A 20,624-nucleotide genomic window follows, 5' to 3' on the forward strand; every position below is an offset into this window, starting at 1 on the left:
AAAACTGTTTACTATACATGCCATTGTGAAGCTCAGTGTACCTCAAAATTGTATTTAACTGCATTACCTGAGTAAATGTAATTTCTGCTACTTTCCACTAGAGGTTGACCAATTAATAGGTTTGGCCATTTAATCTGTGCCGATTGAATTTATGAAATGGGGAAATGGGACTCATAAAGAGACAGACAGAGGGAAATTGGTGGTGCTCAGTCAGTGCGCTGCCATAAATGCAAAAAAACTTTAAATTCTGTTCTTAATGCAGATTACATTACTGATTATTTTTTCAGAGAGAAATTCCCAACTCCATGAATCAAACCTTCAACGCATTATTCTGGCAACAGGGTCGGAACATGTGGACGAAACCTTTGTGGTCCCAGTTTTCAGTTTATTTCTCCCCAACAAAACCTGTCTCAAATATATAACACAACGCTATCAACTCTTTGTCTATGATACAAAACAGGCAGAGAAATGGGAAAGAATTCAACTGTTACTTTACTTCCCAATTTAGCCTTCTGACTTCCAGATATTCCTGCCACCAACTATCCATTCATGAAACGAAATCACACACTTAAGGGTCCTCCTGACCCTTGGAATTTGCACATTGATGAACATGTTGAACATTGATGGTTTGTAACAGTGGCATTTAACAATTTAATGGGACATGCAACAGCAGTAATACTGGCCAGTGCAGAACAGCACATCGCCCACTATAACCACAGCATATTCCCATGATGTAATCCACCAGATCACACTTCAGGATTTTCTCTCACTATGGATTAAATTCAGAGTGCTTCTGAAAATTCTCCCCTACTTCTACCAGCAATCAGCAATTTTAAATTAATTGAGTCAACAATGTTGAATGACTGTAACGTCAATAAACAGAACATTAAGTCATTTCAAAATACAGTTTATGTTCGTGATTACTGTGAATTATCAAGCGTTTTGGAGTTTAGAGATAAAGCTCATTAAATTGCGACCTACTGCATTTTCTGATCATTCTAGTAGTTAATCTAGATTGTACAGTGCAGAGAAAATTTCTTTTAATGCCAACATCATTTTAAGGTACTTCTATTTCCTCTGGTCCTCTGTTTTCATGCTGCTCTCACCCCTTTTGGGTTTCCTAGGCAACCCTGCAGTGGATCTGAGGAGATCTGCTTCCTCTTTGACATAGATGTTCCACATGCGACTTTACTGGTAGATTCATTTCATGAGTACAAAATCCCACTTACACAAGCATTTCTGCAGTGAACGCACATGCACAGTGTCACAATGCTGATCTGCTTTCTTCATGCTTACGTAACGGGTGGGTGGAGTGGGCTGGGGCTCACAGTGATGGCTCCTGTGTAGCTGTGCTTCATTGGGGAGCGATTATTCCAGCTGCATCCCCTCCCTACAGCTAGCCCTCCTCCACAGTGACTAAGGTGCCAGCTAATCCCTCTGTTTCCCAGCAGACACAGGCTACCAACTACTGATAATAGATCACTGCTCACTCCTCTGGCTCTCACCTCCCTTAAGGAAATAACACTGTATGGTCAGATTGCTGGTGTTGAAATGAAGAAGAATTCAGGCAGGGATGCGGGCATAATTGTTGCAGTTGTAGCTGAAATGATTCATCTATTCACACAATGAAAATATGAATGGTATAAATGGTTAAGACTAAACTTTATCAAGAATGATAGGAGCTTTAATGGCCCTGTCTCACACTTGGCACTAAGCAACGCAAAGCACAGCGCAAGTGTCTTTGCTAGTTTCAGACCGACACAGTCATTTTCCCGCCAGCACCCACGTTATTAGAAATATATATAACATTAGCAAATAGACTTGCGCTCATCTAAAGATCCATGGGCCTGTTGGACTTATATTGAGGTATGGTCAGGCACATTGTTGGCGCATTCTTATCTTGAGACAGCTTGAGACAGTAGAAAATGATCTCATGATTAACCATCAAAAACCTGTTCTTAAGTGGCGCAGTATTCATTTTAAGGGAACATTGTCAGAAGAGTAATAAGCGCCTACATAGGCGGTGACAATGCGCTTAGATGTTGGAATAAGTCAGATGGAACATCTCAATTCAGACTCTGAAGGTCACAGCATTCTTTGTGACTTCTTGTGTGTTATCTCTTGTACAAACATGGTAATGTTGCACGAGGTGTTGTGCATGAGGCTCTTTCTTACCACCTGGTAAATGCACACAGATTGTTAAGATGGTTAAGGCAACTCAAAGTAAGAAACAGTTTAATGTTTCTGTCAAATTAGTGCAGAACCCTGGAAGGTTTTAAAGACGTGAGAGAAATGGTGGCTGGGTTCCACCTCTTACTGATCTATGCAGTCTTTTATTTCATTCACAGCAGCATCACTACTGGAGACAAAAATGTGAATGTTCAAAGCAAACAAATACCTGAATTTAGCAAAGGAATGGTGCAGTGGGTGGATAATGCTACTCAGGTTTAACACCAATTTGAGGTAACAGTGAGAAGAGGATTAAAATTAGCAGCTGAAAGATGAGGTTAACAGTTCAAGTTCAGGTTCACCTGGTTTTCTTTATTTCATTGTAAAATATAAACTCACTCCTGTTTCTGTAAAAATGATCAGATTTGGGTATCTGAACTTTCTCTCAGTCACATCCAGACACCCTGCTCATAGCATCTCCATGGAAACAAATACCAAGTACACTTTTCTGAACAGTGTCAGTACTTTGACACTGACATCGACTTCTCTCTTGAGAACAGATGAAGATTAAGGATGCAGTGATGTGGGGCTCTACATGAGTTCCACACACATCCTCTGACTTGAAACATTAATAGATGACTTTAATAACAGAGAGAGAGAGAACTAGTTTGGTAACCCATGCAGTGACAAATGGAAGACACAACAATAGCAACTAACAGATAAGAGGACAGGAAGCTCCAGACCCTTGCCACATAAAAAAATACAAAATATTAATTCTGTTAATCAGTTAATAAACTAGAATGGCACTCAGTAGACCGCTTATGTCTATCAAGGCAAAATAGACAAGTATGTCTAAAAATACACATCATTCATAAGTTTCACAGATGAAGGCACAAAAGATTCTCTAAATCACTCTGTGGATCATCTGGGCATCTTTAACCTGTCACTCCTCAACACACTTTTCCAATCTCTCATTGTTCAGCCTTATTTTCTGCTCCAAACACATTGGCATAGACTTAAAGCCTATCTGATCGTCCCTCTACTCATGTATTGGTTCAATTGGACTTCCAACAATTAGCGTGAGGAGTAGAGTGTCATTATCACTGACAGGAATAAAAGCCCAAACTATGACTCTCTTTGGTAGCTTATCATGGTGTCATGTCAAGCTCCCACTGCTCTTCAAACCCAAATGACATCAGTGAGATCTGCCTCTGAAACCCACAAGAGGCCTCAAATGTCTGGATCCATACACAGTCTTTTACATCACTGTCAAAACTCCCTCTTTCAAAGTTCAGTGCAGCGGAAATGTGTTTGTATCCTTCTGCCTTCCTCCTCATGGCTTGGTCTTTGCTCTGATTGTCAGCTGTGAGACCTTGTATAGACAGGTCTGTGTCCAATCAGCTGAATTTACCACAGGCGGACTCCAATCAAGTTGTAGAAATGGGCGGTGCCTGATCTATATTTCAAGAGTCATAGCAAAGTGTCTTTGTCAATGTGATATTTCAGTTTTTTTCTTTTGAATAAAATAGCAAACATTTTTAAAATTCAGTTTTCACTTTGTCATTATGGGATACTGATTGTATTTTGTTGAGGGAAAAATGAAAAATGCCTCCATCATGGCTCAAGGTCACCACATTATGTTTTATGTTATCAGATAAAAGTGACTTGACACCGAAGACCATCATTTTTAAAACATCCAAACTCAAAGTTTAACAACTACATTAATGTGACTAAACTGTCATGTCGCGCAGATATTTTATGTTTTGTACTAGTTGCAAGATAAATTTTTGACAAATATTAATTTAGTAATTAGAGATAATTTACTGATTAGAGGCATACTTTTATCCAAAGTGATTATTTACAGTGCCAAAAACATTTGATATCGGTGCATGCCATATAGTTTGAATTATACTGGATGTTTGATATCAGTAAAATCTAGTATAATTCCTTGTACAAAACATGCAGAAATAATTGTGACTAAGACATGCTCTGAGAGGAACATTTTGTTGTTGGCAACAATGGCAACAAAACCTTCTTCTTTGACATTTCTGTCCTAGTATTTCTTGTTATTCAATCAGACAAAATGTTTATGCTGATACCAATATATATAATATATAATAATATATATTATTATATAATATATATATAATATGTATAATATATATATACTAGTATCTGCAATAAGCTTGTATAAGCCAGCATATCAGCCGCTGCTTATTCACTGGTCCAGCTCAAGTCCATGCTTAGTTCTACACAACTTCCTTGACATTACTTGCATATATCTGCTAATGAACGATGCAAATGATGATGATGATAAACACAGATATCAGTGACTGAGAAACAACTCTGAACACCATGACAAATACTGTAACCAAATGAAATCTAGCAGTGGAGCTAGATCTCCTGTGGTGAATACAGTAATTGATGAATCATAACCCACAGCTTCATGCTAATTCCATGCCTACACACAGCCTCAAGACTGTGACTTATGACTGTGTGGCTACAATTTCCTACGAGGTCAGCCACAAGGCTGAGGTAAAGCACAGTCCATTGCTGCAGGGTCAGCTCAATGCGTGCATGTCTTAATGACCTCACCAGTGTGGAAGGAATAACTTAGCTGTGATGTGATATAGTAAAGCTATGCTGCTTTCTATGATGACCAGCAGTGCACCAGATACACAACAGCTAGTATCACATAACAGAGTATTTAACAGGTAAACCCCATGTCCTCATTATTAAAAACTGCTACACAGTGGTTTCATCAGTGTGGAAAACACTCACAACTGATGCATACTGGTCACAAAAATATCTTTAGAGAGATCTGAAAAACTGGATTAAGCTCAGAATATGAGGTGTAATCCTTTTCTCATGTGTCTTGACAAAAGCAGGATGTAGAGCAGTTGAGCTGGAGGTGAACAACAGTAAACCCAGTCATCTGGCTCCCTCTACTGGAGTTCTAGCTCCACCCAAAAATCCTGCATCAACACTTTCACAGCTGAGTGACATGATTGAGAATGATGCCAGGGTAGTAATCCAAATATTCTTCTAATATCCACATTTATCATAACTAGATAATATATGCAATGTAGATATTAAAAAGGGATATAGGTATTACATAGGCCCATCTTAAAATATAGAAATTCACTTATACAGTCATAAAAGCTGTGTTTTTTTTTCCATCTTGTTTCAGTCTAATTACATCCTATGAACAATATCATAACAAAAGTTTCTCCCATTCATCACTGATGTTCATTGTAAGATTATGAAAATGCTCAAATTGCTTGTCTAAATTTTGAACTGTGTTTGGAGATTATTTATTGTTGAGCATTTCAAAGCAAATGTTTTCAAAATGTACATGCACAGCTTGATGCTATATTGATTGGTATGGTCTGTCAAATCAAAACACCAGTCAGTTTATATTAAAGATATTTTCCTGGGCACTGTCATCCTCACTCAGACTCATGAAAGATACACCAGACCTAATAAACATGTCAGACATGCAAAATAACAGCCACAGGATAACATAGGTGCTGGTGAGTCAGATTTGTCTAATATCATGATACATTACAAGCCTCTCTCTGTCCACACGGTGGCAGCCCTCTCTATGTCAGTACTGAGACTGAGCTGTGATTATTATCTCACTTCAGGTGTCAGTGACAATGACCGTTCAGTCACTTAAAAAAACAGGAAAATACAGCAGTTCTGAAAATTTCACTGTACAGTAAAATCTAATGGAACCCTGTGAATAATAATGATTACACTGTATTCGCACATTGTTGTCCAGGCAGTGTAAAAGTGATTGCGTTAAAATTAAGGTGAGACTCGTGTCTGTGTTGTTGTTAAACCTCCATTGACAGTATGCGGAAATATACAAACAGTAGTAAATGATTTTAATGTGCCCTGACCTTAACAACTGCTCAAACAGATGATCTATCTGATCTAAAGCGCTAGAGAAGTTCTATAATCCATTAAGTACACATGAAACCCTTAAAACCTACCAATGACACTCGAAACCTTTGACATGGCTTGGAACAGTAAGAGTCAGACTAAATAAAGGGACACACAGCAGTGATTTATAATTGCTTTATAACGCATCATGGGCTCTGAGTTCACGTCATTATTGTAGACAGAAAACAAGCAAAAATATTTGCAAAGAGGCAGAAGCACTTTGACAGTTATACAGTGCTGCTGCACTTTATCATAGCTGATATCTGTCCCTCTGTACGTTAACCTTTCTCACAGCTCTGATGGGTTCTGGGAAATCTACCCTAGATTATAGTGTTCAATATGTGCAGGGATATAGGAGCTGTGTTGTCTCATATTGTATATTGAATTCTCTAAGATGATATTTATTGTAATTGTCCTTTTGACACAAACACTTTTGTCTTGCACTTTCAAGTGTTATGATGTGACTTAAAACATAAGCTTATGGAATAAAGTCTGTGCTGCATAACCGGTGCCCCTGCCTCCTGTTCCGTGCAGGTGAACGCACCTACACCTACAGTTTTAGGTGCATTAGCTACAGACGGCTGCACCTCTGTATGACCTGTAGATTAGGAGTTTAGCCTCTGTGTGGTCAATTTACTATTTACTATAGGTCACTGTTGTTTACATTGATGACATTGATCACTGACAATCCAAGCAAGTACTGAATCATAACAGTACATGTTGAAACACTAAAGGTAAGACTCAGAAGAGAAGTCTTACAAATCTTCTCCTTATGTCATGACAACTTAGCAAAATATTGCTGGAAGTTAAGGATGTCCACCCCAGTATAAGGAGGAATATAAGGTCACTCTCACACCTGTAGTTCAGGTCATTTGGTCCAGACCAAAAACACAATTCTATATTGTTGTGTGTCTGTTCTAGTGTGGTTTGTGATTACAGAGCTGTAAATATTTAGCCATATACAATCACAAGTAGCTAATTTATTGGGCAGTCCTATTGATGTCATCCTGCATCATCAGCTCTACATCGAGGGGATGGATGTAGGGAAATCACATGCTGGTGACTGACAGCAGGTCATGCTGCATTTTACTGACCTGATGTGATTATTTACTCTAGTGTCATACAAGCTGACTGATCAGAAGCATTACTATTCTACACTGCAATGAGATATCATACGTCATAAATAAAGCTGGACAGGTGGAAACAGGATGAAAATCTTATATGTCTTATAGCAAAATGTTACGGGGAAAAGTTACTGTGTGGTCAACCTTTAACTGAACATGTGCCAAAATACAAAGTACAACACAAGGACAGCATACCTCTGATTAAACTACAAGAAAATCCCACGTACTGATGTTATTCATGTTACTGAGCTTACCACAAACATACAGCACATACACATGGATAACAGTAGTGTATCTTCTGAATTCATGCTAAACTCACATATCTAATATCACACAGTCCTGTGGTTGGTCTGCTTTCCTTTCACACCACTAATAAACCACATTTCACATTGTGACTGGACCTGAACCAAGACCACCTGAAAACACCACAAATGTTGGGTGTGAAAATACCTGAAAAGAACAAATGAAAGGTCAAGCTTCTGAATATGGAGGACAATACAATATAAAAACATTTTGGTAGGGAAAAAGATGTTTCTTTAGTATAAATTTATTTATTTATGCATTTGTAAATTTTATTTTTTATTTAATTCTACATTTATTTGTTCATTTATTCATTTACACATTTATGTGTCCTTATGTTAATTAGGTGGGCGGTCCTAGCTCAGGCTTAAGGCAGATTGGTTATAACAGTGTGATCAATCAGATGGATATACAACTACTGCCTTTACATGACTGGTACACATGAGCTTTGCCTTTCCAGTGTGTTGCCAACTTCAGCCTTAACTTATTCATTTATACTTGTGTCATTTTTTGTCCATCATATCTGGAAATATGGTTTAAATAAAAAAAATATCACAGCACCAAAATTCAAGAATTCGTGTAAATACAATGCAAAAATTAGATATCAGATGTAAAGGACTGCATACAAGCACCTGTCCTGAACACTGTCATTACTGTAGCCTGATGTTAACTCCCACTGGTGTTATCAGTCTGTCTGGGAAAAATTTAATTAATACTGAGAGTAGATTAGAGAAAATGAAGCCTCCCAGGAAAGGATCTCTTTCAGGCAGCACAGCAGAGAGGAAGGACTGACAGATAGAGCTCAATCATCTTTGTACAGCATTTTGGCAGACAATGGTTATGAGATCAGGACCCTACTAACCCACCTGACCCAGTTCATACAGGTGAGCACATGTCAGTGGTGCTTGTTACTGGGATACTGTGATGCAGACTAGATGTGCTGTTCTACTGCAGGGTGATCGTGAGGTTTGTCAAATACATAGCTACTGGTTGTCACGAGAATGTTAAAATAGTTTAAAACTACTGTGTCATTTGTGAACAAATTTTTGATGCAAAGTGTACCTCTTCAAATCCCAACCATTCAAACATTCAAAACACACCACAAAAAGAACAAATGCAGTGCAGCTACTAATTTCCTAAAATGCACTGTAAAATTCTATAAAAGAAAATTTGGTTGCATACAGAATGGTCACAGTTAACATCTCCTAAACACAGCTTTACAGCACAGCTTTTAGAACATGTGCTCCACTATAAGGTCAACCTACCGCTAAGCATTTAGTGCCAAACATACACTGCCCATTTAATGTTCATGAAAGAAATTAAAGGAATTTCTCCATAGCCGTTGATTTACTGTACGATGCTGCCTAACATCGGGGACTGGTGAAACAAAGAAAACAGCAGCAGGCAAAAACAAACTGATATCATAAATACTGCCTCATTGTCTTGACAGAACACTGATTGCTACCTATATTAGTTAGCTGGAGTCAGCCGAAACTAATCAAAATCAACAAAATCAATATAATGTTTAGGTAACAGAGAAGCTTAAGCACACCAGTTCAGTTTCAGGAAAACACAATTTTCTTATTGCTTCAAAGTTTTTGATTCTGACCTTTAGTTACATCATCTACATCAATATGAGTTGGGAAATAGTAAATATCACAGTCATTAAGCAAAAATTAATGGCTCTACAACTCACCATGTCAGGGTGAATCACTCCACATGTGGAGGAGAAATAATGGAGTTTTAGGCCTACAGTATGTGCTTGGACCTCAAACACAGTGTGTGGAGTACTCATGTATTAGTGTAGTATAACTAGTGAGTACTCATGGGTGTAGTTTTATTTTGTTGGGTTCTTTTTGTCATTTCCTGTGACAGTTTTTTATGTTGACGGTTTCTTTTCAGTGATATTGGTTTTCAGTTTTAATTCTCTGTCACAGTTCTGTCGTGGACAGAATGAGTTTGAAGGGAGAGAACAATAAGATAATATAACCTGCATGCTAAGGAAAAATCATCACTCTTTCAGACCTGCTGTCTGCTCTGAAGCCTCTGGCATGACTGCACATTTACAGTGGTTAAAGGTACAAATACAGCATACTTGATACAAAGTAATCCACCATGAAGGTGCGCTTGCCCATATTTCTCAGTGCCATGAGATAAGTGCTACTGCCAAAAAGCCAACACAGTCACAATAACAATGCAAACATGAAAATTAAGAATGTATTGGGAAAACATTAGTGTAGGACTTAACCGTGGTAATAACAGTCATTTCCATGTGAATCAAAGGAAGTATGAAGCTGGAGCTGGAAGCAGATCAGTAAGTCCTTCAACTGTGCAGATGAGTGACTGAGGAGTAGTAGGGATGATGAATGGGTTAATCCACACACAGATCCACTCTGCAGTGATGGGGTTTAGCTGGGGCACCCACGCCACTGGCCAGATTAGACAGCACCTAATGCTTTGTAAGATGATTACATCTATTTCAGGAGGTATTTATTCCATCGCAGAGTTGTAATTGTGTTTGACTGCATTCCAAAGACCTATTGTCCCTACTCACTGCCAAAGTAAATGGAAAGACATTTATGCTCTGTCTTTGTTGAGTGAGTAGTAACAAGTGTGAATAGCAGTTCTGCACACACACTCATAAAGCCTTGCAATGATTCATAAAAATCAAACAGGTCAGTGCTTCCTCTCACCACATCTTAATATATCCAGATGAGAACTAATGGCCCGATGAATGAATGACATTATGATATTTATTATCTAGAAAATATTTGAAACAATCTTGGAGAAAGGAAGGTGGAGAAATGTGTGTGATGAAATAAAATGAAATTAATGACAGCAACAATTGTGTGATGGAACAATAATTGTAAGTGTTAACAGTGAACCAATATCTTGTAGGCAAAAAAGACCTCAGTGTGTCGCAGAATGAGCTTGATGTAGTTGAAGGTTAACTGTCTGGGGTTGTTAGCCAGGTGTGAGAAGTGTGTGTCAGTACGTTTGCGGACTTGTACCGCAGAGGACTTGCACAATTCTACAATCAGATGTCTGTGTAAACAGATGTGTTCCACAGATGTGCAGTAGAAACTGTGCAGCAGAAGGACCTCCTTTGTTTGTTCAAACACCAAAAAAAATTAAATGGTGTGCACGACAACTTGTTGAGAAAAGGACAAAGGATGAGGAATACATTAAGCAAAACAAACATCCAGTGTACTCCTCTAGTCAGTGCATGATGCCTCACTGCATTTTATCTGCAGTCAGTTCATATTACATATACATATAATATGTGAACTTATGTCACATGGAATGACAGCAACTCATGCTCTGTAGACTTTTATGATCACTCTACATCAGAAGTGCCACATGGCCACATGGCTTTGCATGAAAAAAATCAAAAGACAGTTTATTGTCTGATAACAAGTCACGCAGCGTTAAACTACACTGGATGACACTGTTTTTCTGCACTATAGAGCAGCCTTTAACAGAGAAGTCTGGACATATTTTATAGTTTCTTGTTCTCAGCAACTGCCACAGGAAGACGCAAACCTGTACCTTTTAAAGGCAAAGTTGTTGACACAAATATTAGTGATTCAGCATGTTTTCTGTTTATGTATTTTGTATTATGTTCACTGATTTAAAAAAAAAAAAAAAAACTATTCTTGGCTTCATTTTTGGAAAATTCTTCACTTTTACTTTGGTTGTGGTTAAAACATTTTTATGTATTGTATTTGCATGTACCATTGCATGGTAAACTCACAAAGCACACCTGAGCAATTTCATGCAATTATCCAATCAACCAATCATGTGGCAGCAGTGCAGTGCATAAAATCCTGCAGATACAGGTCAAGAGCTTCAGTTAATATTCACAAACACCAGAATGAGGAACAAAAATTTGATCTCCGTGACTCAACACCTTGAGAGTCATCTCAAGCTGTGATCAGCCCCACAAGAGCTTGAATGCCTGGGTCTCCCCACCAGTCACTAATAAAACAGTCTTTTAGAGGAGAGGTGAAAAGTCTTCAGGAACCTCAAGCAAGTCTAGTTGTCTTCATATAGCACTTAGATCCTTCACAGACTTGTTCTACATGTCATTATTGTTGGTGTTAGATGGCTGGTGTGAGTTTTGCTGAAACTGCTGAACTCCTGGATTTTCACTCGCAACAGTCACTAGAGTTTGGTCTCGGATTCTGCGGCAATGCATGCTCCCCTGGCTGGCATCTACAAAAGAGGACACTGTACGGTCCAAGTGATGGGTATAGCAGCCAAGGAGAAGTTGGAGGCACAGGCAGCGAGCGGGACCATCGCAATTTGTTTTTACCATTGAGTTTTACCAAGCTACAGTATCAGGTTACAGTCCATTACTAGTGGTTGGCCTGGCCATTCCACATTTTCATAATAACGATGTAATGTTGAGTGAGGAATTTATCCCCCGTGTTAAAGCGCAGTGCACTGTGATATACAGAAGAAGCTTTTTACATGCACACAATATCACAGCATCACCACAATAAAAATGAGACCAATTCTAGACTGCACAAGGGTCTTCCAACTAACAAAATAGTAAGTAGATTTGTGTCTATACAAAAAGCCAGTTTTGACCTTCAGTTTGCTTGTCAGGTGTTCCACATGGGAACACATGAACTCACAGGAGAACACTGAACACTGTGGATAGGAACAGTAGGCAGGGCACTCTTAAAGATATAATACGTAACTTTTCTGCATTAAAATGTCTAAGAACAACTTGACATATGTTTTATATATTTGTTGAGTTGTGTACTTAAATTGAAATGTTTCCAGCAATTTTCAAGCCCAGAGAAATCCATGATTTTAATCATTTGGTTTCATTTGGTCACCTGTCAATGACCACAGATCCCCTATGCGCTTGTGGCAGTGTTGTGGTTGTCTGCCAGAAGTGGTCAAAATTGACTTTTTATGCATTTTTAAGTCATTTTTCATGATACACAATTTATTTTAACCAGATGAAGAATTTCAGTCATCGCAGATGTGGATCTGACGTTATCTAAGAAACAAGACAACTTATTTCCACCAAAGAGTGCTGGAGAAACACAGATTTTTAGCATGAAACTGCTTCATTGATTGTTTTTACCAGTTTAAGGGACCTTAAAAATAGCATACATTTTGTTTTGTCAGAACAAAAGCTTAATCCAAGACATCTGAAAAGACTGTGGCCAGAAGAAGAGACAAGCCTGTTGTATATAAAATGACATATAAATCTACATTACAATTTGGAGTGGCAGAGATAATATATATATATATATATATATATATATATATATATATATATATATATATATATATATATATATATATATATATATATATATATATATATATGCATATATACATATATACATATATACATATACACATACATACATATATATATATATATATATATATATATATATATATATATAGAACTACCAGAAGGCAAAAATGCAGATGTTCAGGAAAGCTACAAATACCTTGGAATCCCACAGGCAAATGGAAACCATGAGGAGGCCTCAAGCAAGTCAGCCACAGCCAAACCTACACCTACCTACACAGAGTCAGAAAGGTCCTGAAAAGTCGACTGAATGGGGAGAACAACAAGATCCGAAGATGAACCATCACAGAGAGACAAGCCCCTGCACGGCATGTACAGATAGATAGAAAAGTGGCCGATATCAAGAAATCCTACCCATGGCTGGAGAAAGACAACACAGAAGCACTAATCATGGCAGCACAAGAACAGGCACTCAGCACAAGATCAATAGAGGCTGAGGTCGACCACACCAGACAGGACCCCAGGTGCAGGCTGTGCAAAGATGCCCCTGAGACAGTTCAGCAGATAACAGCAGGGTGTTAGATGCAGGCAGGAACAGTGTACATGGAATATCATAACCAAGTGGCTGGCATAGTGTACAGGAACATCTGCACTTCCAAACTTCCATACTGGAAGTCCTAAGGTCAAAATGGAAGACACCTCCTGTGGGACTTCCAGATCCAGACTGACAAACTGGTGATGGCCAGCCAACCAGACATCATGTTGGTCGACAAACCACAGAAGAGGGCAGTGGTGATAGATGTAGCAATCCCAAGCAACAGCAACATCAAGAAGAAGGAACACAAGAAGCTCAGGGCATACCGAGGGCTGAAAGAGGAGCTAGAAAAGATGTGGAGAGTAAAGGTAGCAGTGGTACCAGTGGTAATCGGAGCACTGGGGTTGTGATCACCAAACTGGGAGAGTGGCTCCAGCAGATTTCGGGTACAACATCTGAGGTCTCTGTCCAGAAGAGCACAGTCAAACAGCTACGAACAGCTAAGATACTGCACTGAACCCTCAAACTCCAAGGCACCAGAGGACCCAAGATTGAGGAAGACATACCACCCCAGGAGGGGTGAGAGGGATATTATATATATATAACTACGTTAACTAACTGTAACCAACAGTGACGTTAGTTAGTTTTACCTGTAGTTCGGCAAACAAAGCTGGATCTTGGAGATGAGCGTTCAAATTGGAGGTGTTATACCGCGAGGTAGATAGGCATTTAATTACTCTGTTGGTTTTTGTTGTGGAATCCAAAGTATTTCCACACGTCCGACTTAACTTTTTTGTGGGGGGTACAATGGATAAGCCAAACCTTCAGCCATAGGAACAGGTGCATTTAGAAATGACTGGAAAGATGCAGCCCCCCCTTTGTGGCAATTCAAAATAAATCAACATATAGCTGTAGGCAACTAGACAGCATTTTCAAGTCACTCGTGCGAATATTAATGATTGTCCCCATTCACGTTTATCCGGATGATGGAAATTCATCACGATCAACTTATTTTGAGTGTTTTTATCGCGACGTGCGATAAAATCGTATATCATCCTATCCCTAGTGATTTGCGCTGTTACAGCTTTGTAGAGCTGTGTGCAGGGCATTGATTCACTCAGCCCTCCATCACAGGGTGAACAGAGCGTGTAGTGTGTGTGTGCCAGGACTGGGCTCACTGGTCGGTCACAACATTTAATCAACTCACCACAAATAATTCTGGCTTTAACCGTGCGTGGAATGCTGCACCATTATAAAAGTGATCCACCAAAGTGCGCCTGGCTTTTAAAGGGAGGGCTAGATGGCACTCTGGTTGGTTTACTGCATGATACAGCAGCTGTTTTTTCTGCTATTAAATTAGCAACAGAATATATGGACACGCCCTAAATGCACTTGCACCATGCACAGACCTTTGCTTAGGACTGTTGAAATAGAGCCCTGAAAGGTGGATATTTGATGAAAAATCCACAGATGGAGTGGACGCATTTAAGGCCATGGTAGCTAACTTCAATCCAAACATAACCAGATAAAATGAAAAGATTATTATAACCCTCACACACACACCTGATTTATTCATTATTGTTTGATTGTAAAAACAGATCCAAGGAGGAAAATTTTTCAGGGATTAACTAACTTTACATACTCAGAGATATGTGTACATTCATTATCAAAATGTATAGTACACTCTGCAAAGTGTCAGATGTTGATGTATTCTAAAAGCTTTGTGCATTTCCATCACAAACACATATAGGGGCATTTTTAGAACTTTTTTTTAGGTGTCTGTGAATCAAAATAACCAAAGAGGAATCACTGACCATTCAGTGGCATTAATGTGGTTCTAGTTTACAAGACGTCAAGGAAGGTTGGGGAGCTGATGCTGCTGCAAACCTTTGTTTCCATTGTGTCTCTGCAAATTTATGAACCAGACATTTGGGAGGTTTTCACCTTGAGCCGAATTATCCACAGAGGTCTCCTCCTCTCCATAGCAAACAGACCAAGGGATTAAAACCAATAGAAACACTGAATCTCTGAGAACTTAAGATCCAGATGTCCAATGACTAAAATCCTTCATCCAGTTGAAATATATAGTTGAAAATGAGCAAGGTGTAAAAACTGTATCTTAAAATGTGGCCTAAACATGGATAAAAGTCCACTTTGAGCTTCTGGCAGACAGACACAACACTGCTGAATGCGTATAGAGGATATGACATCATTGACAGAAGACCAAATGAAAGGGACTGTTAACATGATTAAAATCAGACTTCTCTGGTTTGAGAGTTGATGGAAACTAGGGCTGCATGATATGCAAATAAATCTAATTGCAATTATTTTGGCAGATACTGTGACATGAGTCATGATTTCAGTTGGAATTATAGTTTTTGCAATTTCTAAAAATGATGATGTGATTTTAGTTGGGGCTTGTACCAAACAAGTCTGTTCCCTTATATCTGTAGAATATAATTTGTAGGCCAGGGCATTGCTGTAGCAACACAACACTTATGGTGCTAACTGTTATCTGTTTTTTTATTATTATTGATAACACCATTACCTACACAGCTGTTCCTGGTCTCTCTCTCTCACTTTTCTCCTCTCTCCTCCCCCCACCCCCCCTTTTTTTTCTCCTCCTAAACCCAACCGGTCGACGGGCAGACGGCCGCCCACCCCGAGCCCGGTTCTGTTGGAGGTTTCTTCCTGTTAAAAGGGAGTTTTCCCTCCCCCCTGTCGCCAAGCGCTTGCTCTTTGTGGGAACAGTTGGGTTTTTCTCTATAACAAAGTAAGGTCTTGACCTTAACTGTTAAGTGCCTTGAGATAATGTATATTATGATTTGGCGCTATACAAATAAAATTGAACTAAATTGAACAATGCACAACAATGTTGTGAAACATTTTACCTTCATCGAAAAAAAAATTAAATGCAGCTCCTGTGATTTGGATATTGCACTTGGCTATTTTGCAATTTCGATTATATTTGGATTAACTGTGAAGCCCTAATAATATTAATGAAATAATGACAATGTCAGTATACAACTCAAAAAATATATAACATAGGTCTAGTTGTTTTTAGACATTTAATGTGGAAAAGTTACATATAATAACTTCAACCTTATTTGGGCATTGTTTAATGTAATTAGGTGTAATTATGTTTTATCAGGGAAGTATGAACTAAACTGCAGACTGAAGTCTCAACCACAGTTTAGACTGTGACAGTTAACTCATTAACAGGTTCAGCATGGCTTGAACACATGTTCAGCAAACTTAATGTTTTATTGCTCTATTTAGTCTGTCATGATTATATAACAATAATCATTAAATACAGTGACTTTCCCTCAGCACCTCCTCCTGCAGCCCTGACGTTGGTTGTGTGCAGATGTTGAAGACTGGACTGATCAAACTGTGGATGCATCGAACAGACTGCAATCATGGTGTGATCCTCTGCAGCTGCCATTAAACTTTTCATTGTATAGTCACTGACATTTTAAACTGCTACCTGCTCATTGTTTAAGACAGGTTTTCATTTGAATTAAACTAATAATCGAAGATTTACTTTCACACACCATACCAATATTCTGAAATGTTTGTCGAACTAGAAGTCAGCCAGTCAGTCACAAAACCTTTAGAACATTAAAAATTCTTACACTGTTCTTCTGAAAACCACAACAATATGAAGTTGACAGAAAACACCAGCTGCTTGATGAATTGGTTGTGTTCTGCTGACTTACCAAGAAGAGCTTCAAACAGGTTGCTTTTAAAAATCCCCATCACTCTCTGAATGGCAGTTTTGAGCTGCTGCTCTTCCGGCTTCCTCAGTTTAGTGCAGTACTCCTCCAAAAGCCCCAAGGCTCGAGCTGTGTCTGCAGAGGAGGGGCAGATAAGAGTGGCTGGGGAGTTCCTTTGCTTTGTTCATATAATACTATATACATTCTTCATATATCAATCTGACAATATTCAGTATGATGTGACAATATTGTGTGTATATGATAATAAATTTAGGACACAAAAAAGTACATCAGCTCTAAAACGATAGATACAAGTCTATGGACACCAGTAACCTGGGTTTACGTGGGTTTACCTTCCTCTACAGCTGTACTCACACCATACTGTAAAGACAACAGACCCTGCTCACAGTTTATCACAGAGGGAAAGGGGATGATAAACAATATATGGCCAAAAGTATGTGGACAACTATGCATTCCAGCTATTTGTGATAGATGAGGATGTTTTCCAATGGATTTTGGAATGTGGCTGCAGGGATTTTCTCCCATTCAGCCAAGAGCGCATCAGTAAGGTTCAAAAATGATGTTGGGAGTAAGGTCTGGGATGCAACTGTGGTTCAAGTTCATCCCACGGGTGTCGGAAGAGTTGAGGTCAGGGCTCTGTGCAGGCTAGACAAGTTCTTCCACACTAAATGGGAAAGCAATTTCTTTATGGAGCTGGCTTTGTGCATAGAGCAGGTTGAAACAGGAAAGGTCCAAATACAAACTGTTGCCATTACAACACAACTGTTTGTTGAGAGTTCTGGCCATATACTTTTTGCAGTGTATTCTCAGACTACTAGAACCCAAAAGGTTGGACAACCAAGCTTGAGTTAGACAGTTACTCTAATGTCAATCAATGTGGTGATGCGACAGCATCCAGGTCTTTCACGTTCAGTATTTACAGGGTCTGATTAAAGCCAGAGGAGCTAGATTCTTATTACCTGTGGCACATTCAGTAACTTACCTTTTTTTCTGATAGGCATTGCTGACTCAGTGTAGTGTTTGACCCTCGCTAAGGCTTCCAGCTCAGACTTCAGTGCATGGTCAAAAAGTTCTGTCTTTGTGGGAGGGAGCTTTGACCAGTGGGTCTCAAAGTGGAGTCTAGGGACTATCAGGGGACCCCTGGGGGGTGTATCCAGGGGGTCTGTGGCCAGTAAAGTGAGGGAAAAAAAACAATCACGTTATGTGATCCCAGATGTCTCGGTCTCAGTACCAACAGTAATCCACAAGAGTCTCAGACGAGGTCCCCTGTAGTCATGTCTGTATGTGCAGTAACTTATGGGCTCTTAACACATACTGCGCCTGAGGTTGTGCATTACTTCAGCCCGGGTCCATTTCAAAAAAACCTCCACTGGCTGAAGAGATGGCAGACCACAGAAGTGCCTTGTCATGGCTGATTCAACGCAGGTCCACACAGCCTCTCGCAGACAGACCGCTTACACGCACAGCCGGAGACAGACGGATGGACACCGAGCCTGGAAGTCCTCACAGATGAGGAGTGTCCAGCGTCCCCTGGTGAGGAGCTGTCGGGTCTGAGAGCCGGCGTGAGTTAACACTCCCTGCTTCGCTCTCAGTGACAAACAGCCAGTTTGGTGTGACAGTCTTGGGTCGGTCCTCTGTCTGAAGAGCTGGTCCACATCGTTTGTCTTGCCTCACGGTCTACACGTAAAGTTTCTTTGGATTGCCTAGAAACCCAGACGCAGGACATACAGTCTACTACAACGTTACGCCTGACGCCGCATGAATGTGGACTTTATACAGAAACATCACTTGTCGCTGCGTTTTCATTTTACATCGACTGGGGAGACGTCAGCTAACATGTACCAGTCACTTCAGAGTTGATGTCTGGAAGTTGAGACTTATGGAGGGACGTGTGTGTGTCCCGCATGAAGCGGGTAAAGACATTTCATGAAATTAAAACAAAGGCCTTTTGATGCTGCCTGATAATAACAATTTTGCTTCTACACACAAATACAAACATGCATGTTGCCCACTAGTTAGCTAGCACCCATGCTAAATCACCAGCCAGCGGCGGTGCCAAATGAAATGATGCTTTCCCAGTGCGACGCCTGGCTGTGGGAAAATACCTGCCTGCCAACTGTGGGAGAAAACGCATGGCTCTCAAACGACTCCATGTATTCTCATATTCCGTAAAATGGTGACTGTGCATGCGGAGGAAATTTCTCCTGATAAAACACAGCGCTGTCCTTGAGCTGCCACATCTCTTTATTGTTTAACCAGGTACTGTACCGTAGCGTTAGCCATATGAACTGACAGCATCACCAACACTTTTAAGCGCCAGGAACAAACTCGCGATAATGAGCAAAGGGACTTCCGTTTATAGCTTTCAAAATAATGCCCACTCCTAGACAACGTATTATTTATAGCTCTCAAACAGAATTACAGCTCTATAGTTATATGCTAGTATTGCTAGAGTATTATGTTATGAAAGACATAGAGTGAGTTAAACAATTAAAGTGTTTGAATTAGCAGTGCAATAAGAACAAGATTTTTAAGCCCAAAAAAAATCATACCCACAGGCCATTGTGGTTCTTTTATGGCTTTTGAAATCTAAGAGAACCATATCATTATTTGGAGGATGTAAAACATAGAGTAACAGCCACACATATTTTACACCATAAATTATAACATAAAGAAGTCTTCACAAATAAGAAAAAAGTCAAAGTGTGGCTCCTGAATATGATTTTAGTGGAAATATAATGTTCCAGACAAGCCTCATTCGCACGTCTCACTAGTGCCAAAGAAACACAGATTTATATTACCTCTACCTGAAAGGCTAAATATAGAGGTGGCAGGTGTAGTGTAAGACAACTCTGATGAAGCAAACATCACATCATTACTTGCGTCCAAGGCAACACCATTTCATGCAAGAGAAATATGAGATAATCTTTCTATGTTATTTTTCATCAAGTGGTAGTTTTACTGAAGGATTACCAACAGCACATCAAATTAATTTATTTTCCCAGAGAAGCAAGCTTCAAACTTTTATTTTGATGGCACAGTAGCCTGACTTCAGAGCCAAATGCGGTGAACTTGACGCAGCTGTTTAACTTACCTTAGCAACGCAGAGGCTGGAAGCTGGTTAGCTGGCTCCCGTCTCGATTGATAGGACACGAAAACCAATCGTACAACGGGATTTCTTGTCGGATCAGGGCGGATCAACCAATGAGAAAGCTTTCGACCCGAGCAAAGGTGAGAGGTGAAATATTGCTGCATTGAATGTACAAGGAAATATCAAAATTCCAGTTTATTTTGACTTACATAATTGGGGACTGTAATATAATAATAACAACAACAATAATAACAATAATAATAATATTAATAACAACAACAATAACGACAATAATAACAACAAATATTATTATTATTATTATTATTATCATCATCATTATTATTATTATTATTATTATTATTGCTGTTGTGGTTGTTGTTGTTGTTGTTGTTGTTGTGTTATTTAAGGGTTAAAATCTCAAATACACATACTCTACATA

General features: G+C 39.3%; 1 protein-coding gene across 8 annotated transcripts in view; it reads right to left on the bottom strand.

The window, feature by feature from the left end:
* Nucleotides 1-19,485, bottom strand: part of dlg2 (discs, large homolog 2 (Drosophila)) — a 165,340-nt gene extending 145,855 nt beyond the window's left edge. For 2 of the 8 annotated variants that reach the window (XM_071461141.1, XM_071461137.1), the window contains exons 1-2: nt 18,077-19,456; nt 17,077-17,208 (exon numbers count right to left, since the gene is read on the bottom strand). In XM_071461141.1, the coding sequence (XP_071317242.1) occupies nt 17,077-17,208; nt 18,077-18,095 (151 nt within the window). In that variant the 5' untranslated portion in view covers nt 18,096-19,456. Of the gene's footprint in view, nt 1-17,076; nt 17,209-18,076 lie in introns of all 8 variants that reach the window. The other 6 variants (XM_071461135.1, XM_071461138.1, XM_071461136.1 and 3 more) reach the window with 6 other exon arrangements.
* Between the last annotated feature and the right edge of the window lie 1,139 nt (nt 19,486-20,624).

The sequence above is a fragment of the Trachinotus anak genome, unplaced genomic scaffold (assembly GCF_046630095.1).
Source record: "Trachinotus anak isolate AG129_WGS33_773 ecotype Australia unplaced genomic scaffold, CSIRO_AGI_Tana_v1 ptg000024l, whole genome shotgun sequence".
In the NCBI taxonomy this organism is placed as follows: Eukaryota; Metazoa; Chordata; class Actinopteri; order Carangiformes; family Carangidae; genus Trachinotus; species Trachinotus anak.